The following is a 15,814-nucleotide window of genomic DNA, read 5'->3' as shown; positions in this document are numbered from 1 at the left end:
ATAATAGATAAATGCATACATCACGCAACAATCGAGGACACGATCCTCTTCGCCTCGTCATCTCTTTTCTCCAGTAGGTATATGAGACGATTTAACATCGCGCAACTTGACTTGGAACAAGAATGACCGACCAAGAGGTAACATCTTCCTGAAGAGATTATTATATAGACTCAATCGGAATGTAGCACATTCTCCTGAGCAACAATATTGGAAAATTCGGGAGGAAGACGATGAACAGCAGAACCATAGGTGACAGCAGCAGTAGAATACTGGCGTACACTACCAACCACCATACCGACGTTATTTCCGAGGCTGGATCCAGCATTATGAATCCTAGTCGGTAGAGAGGTCAGGCACGCAGAAATTTTGGAGCATGCGTGGCTCGTTGGTATCTTCCAATTTTGCGAGGAACCATCGTCGGTAGAATCATTATTGACCACTTATCGTCGATCAACAATGGGTCAAGTGGACAGATCCTGAAAAAGAGGAATAATTAATTTAAGAGTCAGTGCTTTCGAGTTAAGTGCTATAGAATTAGTTAAGTCTCACAGCATGTGATCAAGTGGAACACAGGTACTATGTTAATCAAGCGTTAATGAAGTGGTTGAGAAATCTTGTTTAAAGTTTAATATAGAAGTCTATTTCAGCACTGGCTAATTCCCATGTAAACTACAGGTTGATTTTGACAATGAATGTGCTAATGTTACTCATGGTCACCGACGATCACGTACAGCAAAATAGTTTTCTAGGCATTTAACTTGACCATCTACCATCGTAGATACCATCGATTTAATCGTCAATTATTTTTTTGTACCATCCTAAGCAGCCACATAAATCTTCCCACCATCCAAGATGACGATCTGTTAATTTTCTTTCGTCACGCAACTACGTTTCGAGCGTGTTGCCAGTTTCAAGGATACTTCTTGTCAGTTGCGTCACACCTGCGACTTCGGCGGAAAGGTGAACCGCTCTTCTGGTAACTATTGTGGAGATTGTTACAGATGAATCGCGCTGTTTTCCCAACCAGCTTCGATCTTCTAACGCGACGCGGAGAAATGAAGACAATAGGATTCATAAATACAATGAGAGCCGGCACGCGCTCGAGCCACTTATCGGTCGCTCGTTGCGCAATGGAGGACTGGTTCAGTCGTAACAATTGTGTAATCGGTCATTGTACTCCGAGATGAGAAATATTCAAAGTTTGAAATCCTCCTAAGAAACAATTTACATTCGAATCAACGTATTTTCCCGCCGAAAAAAGGAAACACATAATTTAAAAATTACAATTTTTCAAGGAATGAGCCAATAACTTCACTTCGCGCAGAGACCAGTTTTTTATACTAATTACACAAAAACAGTTAATTTCTTAATTGTGTCATTAATGTACTAAATGAGAGCTATGCGCTATCAACGCTGAGTGTTTTATGGATGTTCGACTAATATCTTCCACAGTACAAAAATGAAACCAACGATAGTATTATGGACGTGTCATCGAATTGGATTCCGAAAATTCGGTCCAACGTTCAAGGAAAGCCTAGTCCATTGAAAGCAAGCGTCTCGACACACTCGTCCTTGTACGGAGAGATATGTTTGTCGTGACAGAGAGACCGGTTGGGCAAGCTCCAGGAGCCGCGCAAAAAGCGTATCGAAAAGAGACAGGTAACACGAGCGCGAGAACGAGGGGCAAGCAGTCATTCGATAAAAATCATGGTATCTAAGTCAGCGAACGCTCGCGCGCACGTGCACATGTGCGCACAGTGTGGTTCACCGTAAGCACGCGCACCGGCTGCGATCGCACCGCGGAAAGTGAAATTTTCACGATTGCGTAACCGTGGCATAATACTATTATTCGACGTAGATCGTGGTTACACTGTTACGTAGCGATCCTTCGTTAATGACACGTGACAAAGAGGAGACTGACCCTGCTACGATTCTCATCTTTCTTATGAATAACTTCGCTTGCTATGTTGAGAAAAAAAGGCGAGCTTAGAGACAAATGGGTTAGGTGTGTGTGAATTAGAGGTGGGGTAGTTTCATTCCATTGAGATTTATAGAGTGCTACATGCTTGCTGATCATGGAACAAAGAGCAAAAAACGTGATAGTTATTACTTAATTCGGGCCGATGTTTCTAGGTCAACACGAAAGAGTGGATACGATCGGTGAAGGACTTTCAGAGTTTCGATCCATTCTCCGATATCACGGCGTCCTTGCCCCTTTTTCTGAAAAATGCAGAGGAGCTAGCGAGCGTTCAACCAAACGCAAATCGCCGCCTATTTACCTCAGGCTATTAATTAGTATTTCTAATCAAATATAACATTCCACGTGCCTTCCTCAGTGGAGTTATGATCGTCCCATAGATACAAAAATCACACTCGAGCCTTGCTCAAAGATCTCCAATTCTAATCAACACCTAAACTGGCAGCGACTCAGTCGATACGATAGAGCTTCTAGACATACCTTACATAAAAGAAATATCTCTTCGATAGCAGGAACCTTTATGTATGCGCGCCTATTCACCTTCGAACTTTCGAAAATCAATGACGAACCATTCACAGAAGAACTGTCCATCGTAGAGATAAGATTCTCATAAAAAATGAATTCTATTTATCGACCCTACCTTTCCTCGATCCGGTACGATCCACATCCCACGAAACCGTGTCAACGATCCACGATCTTGCGGTACCTCCGTAACGAGGATGCTCCCGACGCTATTGGCAAGCCTGCACTTGGACACGGTGGATCCTGCTACGTGATTTCCGCGAGTGCGCGATAGATCGGCGCGAGGGACCGCTTCTCGCGTGCGTTCAATCGCTTTCCGCGGACTGAGTGCGCGTCTGGCTCCCATGCTTCGATGTCCCGGGTACTTTCCCTTTCTTTCGGCGCTTTGAGATCGAGTTACGATGGTTGAGTCACCTGGTAACGCTTCGCCGGCAACGGATGGCCGCGATTATCGCGACCCCTCTGCTTACACGCATACGGTTCATCGCTAAAAGGAAGTTGGTGTGCGAATCCCGATGGCATTGACGGGTTCCAGACTCCTTGCCCTTCTCTTTCTACCTTTTTGAATAAGCGTGCCTTCTTTTTTGGAACCACGCTCCGCTACAGCAGTGTTTGTCTATGACATTCCTGGTGGAGCAAGAATACTGAGAGATTGGCACATGGAGCAAGGTTGGAAAAAATTTTGGAGATCAGTAATGGACGGAGCAATGATGCTGTTATGCAAGCATAATATGCAGTACGACCTTCAGTACCAGCCTGAAAGATCTACGCGAGACTTAATCGATAATTTAGTCGAGTCTTACTTATCGTGACACTGAATAACAGTGCATTTGAATAAAAGAGACTAATAATAGTTAATACTCGGTTAAGAGCCTAGATGAAGGACCAGACCATTGGACTGGATTCCCCTTGGAGCCTTTGAAGGGGGCGCATCATCTTGGCGATCCTTTGAAGAGACTCTTTGGATACCTCCCTGGCTACCCCCTGGGGTGCTCTGGTTCAGAGTGATCATCCTGAGCCAGTCTAGGGGGTATCTTGCAAACGAATTTAAAAGATCCAGCGTCTAATCTTTAAAAATTGAAAAATCAATTACTTATTCATTTACAGGCAATTTGATAATGTAGAATAATTGCAAGGGCTTTAAACGTCACTATACAATAATGAAAATTTCTTATTTATTGCGAAAAAAGTATTTGAAAAATGTGACTAAAACAGTACTGCTACTGCCATCTAGCGATATCGCTAAGGAACTAAAATTTAAGCACCGCTAGATGGCGCGAGAGGTACTGTTTTTAGCTGAATTCTTTACATATTATTTTTATAATAAATAATTCATATTAATGAACTTTTGTCATTGTAGAATCATGTGTTAAGTCTCTACAATAATTTTATATCTTCAGATTATCCTTAAATTAATAAATCATTGATTTTCAAATTTTTGTATAGTTTAGAGAATACCGCTAGATGGCAATAGCATACCGACAGGTGGTAGCTAAAGCAAACACGAGAGCAGATGTTTGTATACAAAAGAGATTCCTGAAAATTCACAGGCTTGTTGAATGATCGTAGTCTCTTAATGTATTTACCCTTTACAAAGCACTCAATAGAAGTATTCATTCAGTATTGTTCAATATAACTGAAAAACTGATATTCAACAACAAAGTTTATAAGCTTTCCTAATCTCACCATTAATTTCATTTTAACTTTACCCTATGTATCTCTGTTTTCAATTTTTTTACAAAACAAGCTTAGAGTTAATCGATAACTATTTCTTTAACTATTGCTCTTCATTCCAAGATAAAAAATTTAGAAAATTATACTTTGAACAGGAAAAAAGATAGTTGGATTCGAGATTTTCCTTTGTTATAAATATTGTTGGCCCTAAAAAGGGCCGTTTGGTTGTGTTAGAAGAAATTTAAGCCTTCTTCTCGGTTTTCTTTGGCAACAAGACTGCTTGGATGTTGGGCAGGACTCCACCTTGAGCAATAGTGACTCCGGAAAGAAGTTTGTTCAACTCCTCGTCATTCCTGATGGCCAGTTGCAAGTGACGTGGGATGATTCTGGTCTTCTTGTTGTCTCTGGCTGCATTACCCGCCAATTCCAACACTTCAGCCGCCAGATACTCCATCACAGCTGCCAAGTAAACTGGAGCACCAGCACCGACACGTTCTGCGTAGTTTCCTTTACGAAGGAGTCGATGAATACGCCCAACAGGAAACTGAAGACCAGCTCTATTAGAGCGGGACTTTGCCTTTCCCTTTATCTTGCCACCTTTTCCACGTCCAGACATTTTCCAACGCAAAAATACGCTTGTATGAAACTCAAATAACGATGTGAACTCTACGAAGAGCTAACAGAAAATGATTTTGGCGGGAACAGCTGCGCATTTATAGGCCTGAGGGACAGCGCGCGTTCCGCCAATCAGGAGGCGAGTTGAGGCTGCTCACTCCTGATTGGCGCGGCGCTACTAAACGTTCCACGCTACTGTGTTCATTGTGTTAACTTTCTTAGCTTATATTTTTAGGAAAATAATTAAAAATTCCTGGATTGTAGAAACAAACATTGTTAATATACTGTAGACAAATTACATAAAATTTCTAAAGATACTGAATGGCATTAAGCTATAGTTATGTAAATAATAGAACTAAAATAGCCTACTCATATTTACTACATGCGATGTACACAAATCTGCTTTCATTATGAAGCAGAAGTAACTCTCTAAATAAATACTACATGTTCTGTACCTCTCTCTCTCTTAATTCTCCTATTCAAGAAATGTTATATTGCCTGTTCAAGGTTACTCTTGGTGTACTGTTACAAACACATGTTTCGGGCGCTCTCGACTTTCCAGCTTTCATTCAAAGTAAAGGTTATTGTAGAACCCATGCAGCTAAAAGGAAATAGTATTGAAGCATAAACATGTGGCGTCATAAAATGTCCTGGCTTCACCCTATCAGAGACCAGCGTACAAACGTCTCTTGAATAGTTTAGGCTGTTTCCCTTACTACGTTGCATGCTTATTGCATGCTTCACGTAAAATATACTTTTTGTGTCTATTGTAAATCTATTGAAGAATTTGTGAAACGTTCAACAAGCCTATCGCCTACAGGCAAATTCTAATGCAACATAAATCGTGACCAGAAGTGATGTCATTAAAATGCATTGAAAAAGTTGTGAAAACGCTAGTCAAGCATGAAAAACTTGAAAAAAAGAAAGATGAAAGAGGTAGAGCATTTAAATGTACATAGTATCGTGATAATAAATGTACATAGTATCGTCAATGCAAGGTGTAGACTCTATAAAATCCATTCACTATCGCCAAACTATTCATATTGATAAATTATATTAAATGTGAATGTGTATAAATATTAATAACATTCTTTTCGTAACAAAGGCACTTCGTATGATCGTGAGAGTCTGAGTTTTGCTGCGCAAAAAGCCAGCTTGCCTATGAAAAAGTGTTTCCTCTATCGACATATTAAAAACCTATTTCCAGCACTACAAACTCAACAGTAATTCTAACATGATGAAAATACTGTATAGTGTAGGCTGCTACGCACAGTATGCATATGATGCAGTTATCATGCTTCATTGTGAGGTTAGGGTTAGCTACAAAGTAGTAGGTTAGGGTTCACATCGGACTTCGACATACAAAATTCACTAAAATTCTCGACTAAAAATAACTGTAATAAGCAGGTAGTAACCGATTGAAATCTGTGACTGAAATACCTCCTATTTTGTAATGCTAAAACACGGAAGATATGTATCTAAAAAAGAAAAAAAGAACTTACTAATGCAAACAGTAAAAACCAACTTCTCTCGAAATAAAAAATTCTACTATCAGACTTCGAATCTCATTACTTCTACTGACCTATTTCAAAACCTCAATTTTTAAGAACTATTTCGACTAGATAACATGTTAACTTTATATTTCTCTTAGTATAAATAGAAAAAGTATGGCTAAAAGCTTCTAATCTTCAGTCTATATTCCCTACATATTTTAGAAATTTTATTTTCCAATGGTAAAGGAAGGTGGAGTTAGGGTAAGTATGAATGTTTAAAATTCGAGATCGTTCTTTCGTATGAAAAAGTTTGTGGCCCTGAAAAGGGCCATTGGTATTGTGTCCGGGTAATAGTTTATTTCTTCGCCGCAGCCTTAGTGGCTTTGGGTGACTTGGCGGTCTTCGGTTTTGGCGTTTTCGTCTTGGCTGCTGGTGCCTTGGTAGCTTTCTTAGTTTTCGACAAGCTCTTCGCTTGAGCAGCGGTCTTCTGCTTCGCAGCCGCCTCAGATTTCTTAGCGGCAGCGGTCTTCACCTTCTTGGGCTTGGCCTGCGCCACGGCAGGCTTCTTAGCAGGGGCTGGTTTCTTCTGTGCAGCAGCTTTCTTCTGCCCAGCCTGTTTCTTCTCAACAGGCTTCTTCTCAGCAGCGGACGACTCTACCTTTTCCTTGGCTTCTCGCTTGGGCCTGTTCTTGGACTCAGGAGAGCCCTTCGAGGGGGCCGACAGCTTGAACGAGCCAGATGCACCCTTTCCAGATGTCTGCACAACTGCACCAGATGTTACGGCAGTTTTCAGGTACTTCTTAATGAATGGTGCCAGCTTCTCGCCATCGACCTTGTAGGTGGTCGCAATGTATTTCTTGATAGCCTGCAGCGACGATCCCTTCCGGTCCTTCAACTCCTTTATGGCTGCATTCACCATCTCAGAGGTTGGTGGATGAGATGCCTTTGGTCGTTGGGACTTGGCCTTCGACTTCGTCGCCTTTTTCGACGCAGACGTGTTCGTTGTTGAACTTTCTGTCGCCGTGATGCTTCCTGAGCTAGTCTTGTCCTCCATTATTCCAACGTACGATTAATCGTAAAAAAAATAATGCGGTAAAGGTTCCACGAAAGACGTTTTCGTGCTATCCAAAGTGCCTTTTGGCGGGTCGGCTCTCTGTCTTTACGTTGCAGCGCGGACCATGGAGAGGAGCCCCACCTATGTTTCCAATAGCCGGTTGCTGAGAATCAGAGACTTCAAAGCGAATCTTTGCGATTTAAACTAAGATTTAATTAATTTGAAACGACTTATGCGGTACTAAGTAATTGTTTATTGTCGGGAGTATCCCGTACCATCGTCAAACGATGCAATTTTCATTATTTTCAATCATTATATGCGCCCAAAGAGACATAAACTCATGGTTGTTCTTGATGGATGGTAGACTAATTTGGAAAATTGATTAAAAAAGAGAATAATTTCTAATGAAATAATATTTTTTTGATTAGAAAGGGTGCTCTAATGTTAAAACTTATAATTTATTGCGAAAAAGTGTCAATGCAACAAAGAAATTGGTAGGAATTCGAAGAGTTTTCCGTGGTGGGAAATACAAAGATCGTGAAGGCATAACAGAAGTAGTCGATATGATATTCATTTGAACAAAATGTTTAAGTAAATCAATAAATTTATACAAAATACAAAAATGGATGAGACTTTAAAAAATTAATTTATTTGATATATTATACGTTTACAAGTGCAGTACATATTGCGTTTATCGTCACGATTTCATGAGAAGTACGTTATTTTGCCAAAACTTATATTTTATCTTGGGCATATTAAGATTGGATCATTTCTGAATTACATAATTTTAATGTACTGTGGAAAAATGTTAATAATATTAAAGGTACAATTATTACTGATAAGAATATAAAATTTAATAATGTAATACGTCCATATAAAATAATTCCTCATCAGATGCGACGCAATACATATATCTGTCGTACTTGTATAGTCAAGATTTTCTTATTAAAATTATTGTTGTATAAAATAATACTCAGTCAAGTAAAAAGTACCTATTAAGTACATGAATTAACAAATGAAGCTGTTTGTTGTAAGGTAACTGTAGGTAAAAAATATTTCTGGATATTGAATAAGTTTTACAAGACCGTGAAAATAATGAACCTAACACGCTAAGTAATACATATATAAAAATATATTCATTATGTTCAAACTTTATATGTCCTACTACTGCATTTATGCTGGATTACTTCTATATTAAATATATTTTTCTTAGAGTTATTTTGTTCTCTGTTACATGCCTAATATCGCAAACATGAATCATTGATACATAATACACGCATATGAATTAATTTGAAAACTCGCTTAAGCAGCTTAAAAATTTGTTCTAGTAACAAATGACAGAAGTGTAGCACTAGTGTGAACTACATAGATTTAGAAGTCATAATGTGAAAGTCCCTAAATATAAGAATAGAGGTTAGGATATTAGAGAAATAAGAGAAAGATCGCCTGAAAGAAAGGAAGCGTGCATTTTCAGTGCGATTCGTAGAATTTATTTCTAGTATAGTTTTGAAAGTACAGCTGTAAAATATTTCTGAAATGAAGTTCTCTTTTAAAAAATTGCACTAAGGACGTTCTCTTACTTCATTTCTACGATGTTACAAGTCTATCAGTTCAATAAACATGCACGTCAACAATTCGACAGGAATTGTTATAATTCTACAAGCATTTTCCTATTGTACACACATAGATCTATCTCCGACTGTACTTCATCAAATAGAGTATGTAAAACATTTCTTGTATATAAAAAACTATAAACTAACATCGAATACACTTGATCAGGAAATACGGTAAGGGTTAAAGCCTAGAATTTTTGCACTTTGTTGTCGAAAGAAAGTTTTCCATGTTTGAATTATTTGGTGGCCCTGAGAAGGGCCGATTTTTCCTATATTGCAATGAACATTACGGTTTTAGCCACCAAAACCATAAAGAGTTCTTCCTTGACGCTTCAAAGCGTAAACAACATCCATAGCAGTCACGGTTTTCCTTTTAGCATGCTCAGTGTAAGTTACAGCATCTCGGATGACGTTTTCCAGGAAAACTTTCAGGACACCTCGAGTTTCTTCGTAGATCAATCCAGAGATACGTTTGACACCACCTCGGCGAGCCAAACGACGAATAGCTGGCTTCGTGATACCTTGGATATTATCACGAAGAACTTTCCTATGACGCTTCGCTCCTCCCTTTCCCAATCCTTTTCCTCCCTTTCCGCGGCCAGTCATGTTCAGAAATGAAAGTATACGATTCCGTTTCTACGTTCGATAAAGGTAGAATGTGCTGGGGACAGTCAAGCGGCTTCTTTATGTATTCTTAGGCGATGGGGTCCCCCACTCTGCTAAGCGGCCGCGCAGCTGCGCATGGATTCCCCACCATCGAGCAGCTCAGCCAATCACAGCATGGGTCGATTGACCCAGCGTCCCTATAATTGAAACGCAGTTTGTCCGCCGTAACCAGAATTATTCCAGATTCGGAGTAGTACGCATCGTCTAAGTATTAGCTATGGCTCGTACCAAGCAAACCGCTCGTAAATCAACTGGTGGTAAAGCACCAAGGAAGCAGTTAGCAACAAAGGCTGCACGTAAAAGTGCTCCTGCTACTGGAGGAGTAAAGAAGCCTCATCGCTACAGGCCAGGAACCGTAGCTCTCCGAGAAATTCGAAGATATCAAAAAAGCACTGAGCTTCTGATCAGGAAGCTGCCATTCCAACGTTTGGTTCGTGAGATTGCTCAGGATTTCAAGACGGACCTTCGATTCCAAAGCTCTGCTGTTATGGCTTTACAAGAAGCCAGCGAAGCTTACCTAGTCGGTCTTTTTGAAGATACCAACCTCTGTGCAATTCACGCCAAACGTGTGACCATCATGCCTAAAGACATCCAGTTGGCTCGTCGTATTCGTGGAGAGAGGGCTTAAATATACAATCCCTCAATTTTAAACAAATGGCCCTTTTTAGGGCCCAAAATTCTAAGACGAGGACACAAATCGCAGCTAAAAACCTTCATTCCTATCCTCATAACTTCTTTTGTTAGTTAACAATGATTTACTCGTTCGAACTCTAGTATTTCATGTATACTTACCTGGAAAAGGTTTATTGCAGTAATATTACATCGACATTTCCAAATAGTTAACTAGAATATATTCATGATAATGCGTTTTTTTAAATTTTCTTCCATCGAAGAAAGTACATATATTAAAAAAAAGGGCCTGATAGTCGAGGTCGGACTTTGCGATTACAGTCATTTGAAATCAGAATACACCGGAATTTCATTCTTCCATTATCAGAAATAAAAATGTTATTCCAGCAAATAGTTTAAAACATCTAATTTTGCATAGTACACATATATAAATTTTCTTCAAAAAACGATGGAAATAAGGTGTTACTAGTTTACTTTACCGCTATAAGCTTGTATAGCATAGCATCTACTCCTAGACCAAAGTATTTTTCGTTTCCTGAACTTATTTCAGTGAATTAATCTTAAACCACATATTAGATAGATGCAGTAACGTTCCCTACTTAATTTTTGTGTCATGCAAATACAAAATTCTACATAGATATTCAAAATTGTTCAATTTTCTTGGGCAATGTTCTCTGTGAGCAAACAAGAAGTCTAACAAAATTAATTTCGTATGCTATATTTCATGCTAGATTTGAGTATAGAAGGACCTGCATCAAAGAGTATATATATGTAGGTACACTATGGTAGGTTTACGTACCTTTTTCATAAAATGATTTATGTATAAATGCAAGGAAAAGTGTATGTTTCTTTTCCTGTTTCTCGCTTGAAAGGATTGATCAAAGTGATCATAATACATAAGTCTCTCTTCATGGTCCGTGCTTGTGCTCGAATTCGACGTACGAAGAGCGGCAGCCATTTTATGGCTGCCAGTGTTATACAAGTACGGTTCGAAAAGTTTTGCGACTCTCTTGCTTGTTGACTCGGTCGGTCTTGTGAAAAAATGGAAAATAAGACATCTAGTGGAAGTACCATCGTGAAGACTATAACAAACACCTCTCCTTCTACGAAGAAATTGGTAAAAAGTAAATCGAAGATGCAGCGCACGAAATCCTCTCATCCGCCAACTTCAGCGATGGTTAAAGCTGCTATCAAGGAGTTAAAAGATCGCAAAGGATCATCCGTTAAGGCTATTAAGAAGTATATCATTGCGACATACAATGTCGACGATAGCAAATTGGCTCCATTGATCAAACGCTACATAAAGACAGCGATAACATCTGGCGCTGTTGTGCAGACAAAAGGCAGTGGTGCTTCTGGATCATTCAAGCTTCCTGTTAGTGCGCAGGAAAAAATCAAAGCTAAAAAGGCTAAGATTCCTGAAAAGAAGGCAGTAGAGAAAAAAGTACTGACAAAAAAACCAGCCAGCTCGAAGAAAACTGCCAAAAGCGTCAAGAAAGCAGCAGTTCCACTGAAAAAAGTTCGCCCGTCAAAATCTGTCCCCGTCAATAAGGCTAAAGTTACTGGTAAATCAATAGCTAAAAGCAAGAAGACAGCTAAAGCTTTGGCAATCAAAACCAAGACGCCAAAACCGAAGAAGGTGACAGCTGCTAAATCAGTGAAGGCTACGGGAAGGAAGTAAATTTCCATTTGCATCGAAAAATTTCAAAATGGCCCTTTTCAGGGCCACCAAATATTTCTAACGAGGAATTATCTTCCGAATCTTCTATTTATTCATCAATAAAGTTGTGTCTGTCTACCGAATCCTTGCAATACTAACATAATGAAACTCAATTCTTTTTCCTTCACGTTATTTTACCTACTTTTGCTGTTGCACATTCTTTACACAGATGCAAAGGTCCCCCTTCCCTAGTTCACCGTCGTCCAATCAGATGCGTTCCCGCGCAAACGTGAGAGTATAAAAGCAACACGTTTTCCTGCGAAACCTCATTTCAGAATATACTTCTGACGGAGGAAGATCGTTTCGCTGCTCTTTACAAGAATGGCTCGTACCAAGCAAACCGCTCGTAAATCCACTGGTGGAAAGGCTCCACGAAAACAGTTGGCGACCAAAGCGGCTCGCAAGAGTGCTCCTGCTACTGGAGGAGTGAAGAAACCTCATCGCTACAGGCCTGGAACTGTTGCTCTTCGTGAAATTCGTCGTTATCAGAAGAGTACGGAGCTTCTCATCAGGAAGCTGCCATTCCAACGCCTAGTTCGTGAAATCGCTCAGGACTTCAAGACCGATCTCCGTTTCCAAAGCTCTGCAGTTATGGCGCTTCAGGAAGCCAGCGAAGCATACCTCGTCGGTCTCTTCGAGGACACCAACCTTTGCGCCATTCACGCCAAGAGAGTAACCATCATGCCAAAAGATATCCAATTGGCTCGTCGTATCCGTGGAGAGAGAGCTTAATTTGACTTCTTACAATATCAAAATAATCGGCCCTTTTCAGGGCCAAAATTTCTTACGATGTAGTAACATGCGATCTCAACTACGTATCCCCTAAAAAATTGCATTAAAAAAATCATACACAGTTTAATACCTAGTAATACTTATTTCGGAAAATGGTTTTTAGTATTGTACAGGTAAAAACGATTAGTAAATACATTTTAATTAAGATTTAGTGCAAGTTGGAGTATCAATTGATATATGAAATACTACATTACGAATGATGAAAGTTAGATATTTTTTCTTAGTGAAAAACGTGGTCTTATGTACGTCACAAATGTATACATTTAATTTCTATACGATTAATTTAGGTATTTCGTTTTGAAAAACATACTTTTACTTTAAATTTCTGTCGCAAAGTATAAATATATTTCATGAGATTCTCACGGTCCCAGTTCAACTACATAGGGGCTGTTCCCCTCTGCTTGTAGAGCGGAACAATAGAACATCTGCTCGGGGCCATCTGGGGCCCTCGGGTCATGTGTTTGCTTTCTACAGACTGTTTACGAGGCAGGACTGCATTCCTATTTTAATGCACCCTCTGGTGTGCATCCCTTAGGTGATTTATGATTCTATTATTTTTGACGACTTCGACCATAAAACCCAAAATTTAGCATGAAACATATAGCAATTCCTTCGTTTTGAAACATTTTGTGGCCCTGAAAAGGGCCATTTTCTATTGATGATGCGTAGTTAAGCTTTCTTCTCGGTCTTTTTTGGCAACAGAACAGCTTGGATGTTGGGGAGTACACCACCTTGAGCGATGGTTACTCCAGAGAGCAATTTGTTCAATTCTTCGTCATTCCTAATGGCTAGTTGCAAATGACGAGGAATGATCCTAGTCTTCTTGTTGTCACGAGCAGCATTTCCAGCCAATTCGAGAACTTCAGCCGCCAAATACTCCATAACAGCTGCGAGATACACTGGTGCTCCAGCACCAACGCGCTCTGCATAATTGCCTTTGCGAAGAAGTCTATGGATACGACCAACAGGAAATTGAAGACCAGCTCTGTTGGAACGGGACTTCGCCTTTCCCTTAGCTTTTCCACCTTTACCGCGTCCAGACATGTTTAATAATTCGTTACAGACGATACGAACAGAGCCGACTAACGAGAGAAATTGACGCTGAGGCAGGAAAACGGTATCCTTTTACGCTGACCGCAACTGCTGCGGCGAGCCAATAGCGTGGCAGCTCGCTCGTGATTGGTGCGGCGGTCGCCTTCACAATCCCTACCATATACTGCCGCCTGGCCTCTGCAATGCCACAAAATCCTCACTGTTCACTGTAGACGAACGTATCCTTCGTGCGAATCATTTTCGAAGATGCCACCGAAAGCGAGCGGAAAAGCTGTGAAGAAAGCTGGAAAAGCCCAAAAGAATATCAGCAAGACTGACAAGAAGAAGAAGAGGAGGAGGAAGGAGAGCTACGCTATCTACATTTACAAAGTGTTGAAGCAAGTTCACCCCGACACTGGGATCTCCAGCAAAGCCATGAGCATCATGAACAGCTTTGTGAATGATGTCTTTGAGCGCATTGCTGCTGAGGCTTCGCGTTTGGCTCACTACAACAAGAGATCCACCATAACATCTCGGGAGATCCAGACTGCTGTTAGGCTCTTGTTGCCTGGTGAATTGGCCAAGCATGCCGTTTCTGAAGGAACCAAAGCTGTCACCAAGTACACCAGCTCCAAGTAAACGCAGCTGCAATTAGTTTAATCGGCCCTTTTAAGGGCCAACAATTTTCTCAATACGTAGACAAACCTCATTTGACACTCGAACTGTTGTTGTGAGGCTGTATTTAACAATATTTAATTTTTTGGAAGTTCCAAATAATTTTTAAAAGACTGATATTTGTTAATGATGAATAGTAAAGACTTTCGATTCTGCCAACTCCTACAATTAAGAACGAATTGCGACCCACCCTGCCTCTTCGACATTTCGTACAAACTTTTCTACGAATAAAATGAGTTCTAGTCTTTAGTCATCTAGAATACATCCTTTTTGTATGAAATTGATATCTAAGACTGTCGAAAATACACATTTGTACGTTCGTGAAATTATAAGTAGTTACGTTGTAGAAGTAATTAGTAATTGGCGGTATTTTACTGTTTTTTGACATGCGCACTGAGTATAATTTTGTAAGAAATTTGGAAAAAACATGAGTTTACATATTTTCATGTTTGATACGTGTAATGTACAATGATCATTAGTTAAGTTTTTAATGCAGAAAAAGGATAATCTTAATATTAAGAAGATAAGTGTATTATTAATATTTCTATAAAATGTATAATTTTATAGTTATAAGTCTGGAGAAAATAAGAGAACCAAAAACAACAAAACCCACTCCGTTTTTCCATATTTAATAAATAAATCATGATTCATAAAATTCACTGGTGTAATATTTAATGCAGTCAAAAGTTATAGAAACGTACTGTAGAATATATATACGCTTATTGAATAGTATATCTTTAGTAATAAAAATATAATAATTCAATTTACTGACACTATAGAATAGATGAAATTATGACAATTATTCTGAATATATTCCTTTTAATTGATAAGATTTGCTTGTAAAACTGAATACGCGTTTATATAACAAGACAAAGTTTAATATGATACATTAATGGCACGTTAAAAAGTACGTATAATGGCAGTACCTATATAGTTTTGATTGTTTAATTATTAAAACGTATTGTAAAGCAGAATTTGGAATATTTCTATATAAATCCATATGAAAGGATGTAAATTTAATAAAATTTATTTTGATGCGAATCTTCGCCAAAGAAAATCGTTATTCCATCGGCTATGTTGTAGATGGCGTGGTTGATGCTAACTACTAACAACGCAACAACTGTTAACAGTAAGTTGGCAATACAAAATACTAGATATTTTAATTGACTTTAGAGAAAATTCATTTTTGAAATTTATTTTCACTTTCTTGTGAAAATCACGTTTCAGAAATTTTTCAGAAACATGACTTGAATTTCATATTGTATATTAGGATTCAATTATTGAATTAATTTAAAGTAGTAGATAAATATTTCTATTTACAACTTTCGCTTCATAAGGAATCGAAGTGTT

The 15,814-nt window shown here is 39.1% G+C and overlaps 8 protein-coding genes and 1 long non-coding RNA gene across 9 annotated transcripts; 4 read left to right on the top strand and 5 right to left on the bottom strand.

The window, feature by feature from the left end:
- Positions 1-337: 337 nt before the first annotated feature.
- Positions 338-2,856, bottom strand: LOC143185761 (uncharacterized). The gene is made up of 2 exons (XR_013002954.1): positions 2,619-2,856; positions 338-476 (listed from the first exon to the last, which is right to left on the bottom strand). It is a non-coding gene; the product is annotated as an uncharacterized LOC143185761 (long non-coding RNA).
- A 1,327-nt stretch (positions 2,857-4,183) lies between these two features.
- Positions 4,184-4,828, bottom strand: LOC143185532 (histone H2A-like). Its single transcript, XM_076388616.1, has one exon. The coding sequence runs from the start codon at positions 4,788-4,790 to the stop codon at positions 4,416-4,418; it is 375 nt and encodes a 124-aa protein (XP_076244731.1). The 5' UTR covers positions 4,791-4,828; the 3' UTR covers positions 4,184-4,415.
- A 1,385-nt stretch (positions 4,829-6,213) lies between these two features.
- Positions 6,214-7,432, bottom strand: LOC143185626 (uncharacterized). Its single transcript, XM_076388792.1, has one exon. It carries the CDS (start codon positions 7,334-7,336, stop codon positions 6,638-6,640), a length of 699 nt encoding a protein of 232 aa, XP_076244907.1. The 5' UTR covers positions 7,337-7,432; the 3' UTR covers positions 6,214-6,637.
- Positions 7,433-8,803: 1,371 nt separating this feature from the next.
- LOC143185628 (histone H4) lies at positions 8,804-9,828 on the bottom strand. The gene has a single exon (XM_076388794.1). The coding sequence runs from the start codon at positions 9,553-9,555 to the stop codon at positions 9,244-9,246; it is 312 nt and encodes a 103-aa protein (XP_076244909.1). The 5' UTR covers positions 9,556-9,828; the 3' UTR covers positions 8,804-9,243.
- Positions 9,816-10,624, top strand: LOC143185627 (histone H3). The gene has a single exon (XM_076388793.1). The coding sequence runs from the start codon at positions 9,833-9,835 to the stop codon at positions 10,241-10,243; it is 411 nt and encodes a 136-aa protein (XP_076244908.1). The 5' UTR covers positions 9,816-9,832; the 3' UTR covers positions 10,244-10,624.
- Positions 10,625-11,224: 600 nt separating this feature from the next.
- Positions 11,225-12,048, top strand: LOC143186317 (histone H1-like). The gene has a single exon (XM_076389895.1). The coding sequence runs from the start codon at positions 11,288-11,290 to the stop codon at positions 11,924-11,926; it is 639 nt and encodes a 212-aa protein (XP_076246010.1). The 5' UTR covers positions 11,225-11,287; the 3' UTR covers positions 11,927-12,048.
- A 156-nt stretch (positions 12,049-12,204) lies between these two features.
- Positions 12,205-12,914, top strand: LOC143186318 (histone H3). The gene has a single exon (XM_076389896.1). The coding sequence runs from the start codon at positions 12,287-12,289 to the stop codon at positions 12,695-12,697; it is 411 nt and encodes a 136-aa protein (XP_076246011.1). The 5' UTR covers positions 12,205-12,286; the 3' UTR covers positions 12,698-12,914.
- A 413-nt stretch (positions 12,915-13,327) lies between these two features.
- Positions 13,328-13,896, bottom strand: LOC143186319 (histone H2A). The gene has a single exon (XM_076389897.1). It carries the CDS (start codon positions 13,799-13,801, stop codon positions 13,427-13,429), a length of 375 nt encoding a protein of 124 aa, XP_076246012.1. The 5' UTR covers positions 13,802-13,896; the 3' UTR covers positions 13,328-13,426.
- Positions 13,891-15,070, top strand: LOC143186320 (histone H2B). The gene has a single exon (XM_076389898.1). It carries the CDS (start codon positions 14,057-14,059, stop codon positions 14,426-14,428), a length of 372 nt encoding a protein of 123 aa, XP_076246013.1. The 5' UTR covers positions 13,891-14,056; the 3' UTR covers positions 14,429-15,070.
- The last annotated feature ends 744 nt before the right edge of the window (positions 15,071-15,814 follow it).

This window comes from Calliopsis andreniformis, chromosome 12 (genome assembly GCF_051401765.1).
Source record: "Calliopsis andreniformis isolate RMS-2024a chromosome 12, iyCalAndr_principal, whole genome shotgun sequence".
NCBI lineage: Eukaryota > Metazoa > Arthropoda > Insecta > Hymenoptera > Andrenidae > Calliopsis > Calliopsis andreniformis.
This window is presented reverse-complemented; position numbering and strand designations above follow the sequence as displayed.

Excerpts from the sequence above, each read along its gene's own strand:
- LOC143185532 (XM_076388616.1), bottom strand. The coding sequence starts at position 4,790 with ATGTCTGGACGTGGAAAAGGTGGCAAGATAAAGGGAAAGGCAAAGTCC.
- LOC143185626 (XM_076388792.1), bottom strand. The coding sequence starts at position 7,336 with ATGGAGGACAAGACTAGCTCAGGAAGCATCACGGCGACAGAAAGTTCA.
- LOC143185628 (XM_076388794.1), bottom strand. The coding sequence starts at position 9,555 with ATGACTGGCCGCGGAAAGGGAGGAAAAGGATTGGGAAAGGGAGGAGCG.
- LOC143185627 (XM_076388793.1), top strand. The coding sequence starts at position 9,833 with ATGGCTCGTACCAAGCAAACCGCTCGTAAATCAACTGGTGGTAAAGCA.
- LOC143186317 (XM_076389895.1), top strand. The coding sequence starts at position 11,288 with ATGGAAAATAAGACATCTAGTGGAAGTACCATCGTGAAGACTATAACA.
- LOC143186318 (XM_076389896.1), top strand. The coding sequence starts at position 12,287 with ATGGCTCGTACCAAGCAAACCGCTCGTAAATCCACTGGTGGAAAGGCT.
- LOC143186319 (XM_076389897.1), bottom strand. The coding sequence starts at position 13,801 with ATGTCTGGACGCGGTAAAGGTGGAAAAGCTAAGGGAAAGGCGAAGTCC.
- LOC143186320 (XM_076389898.1), top strand. The coding sequence starts at position 14,057 with ATGCCACCGAAAGCGAGCGGAAAAGCTGTGAAGAAAGCTGGAAAAGCC.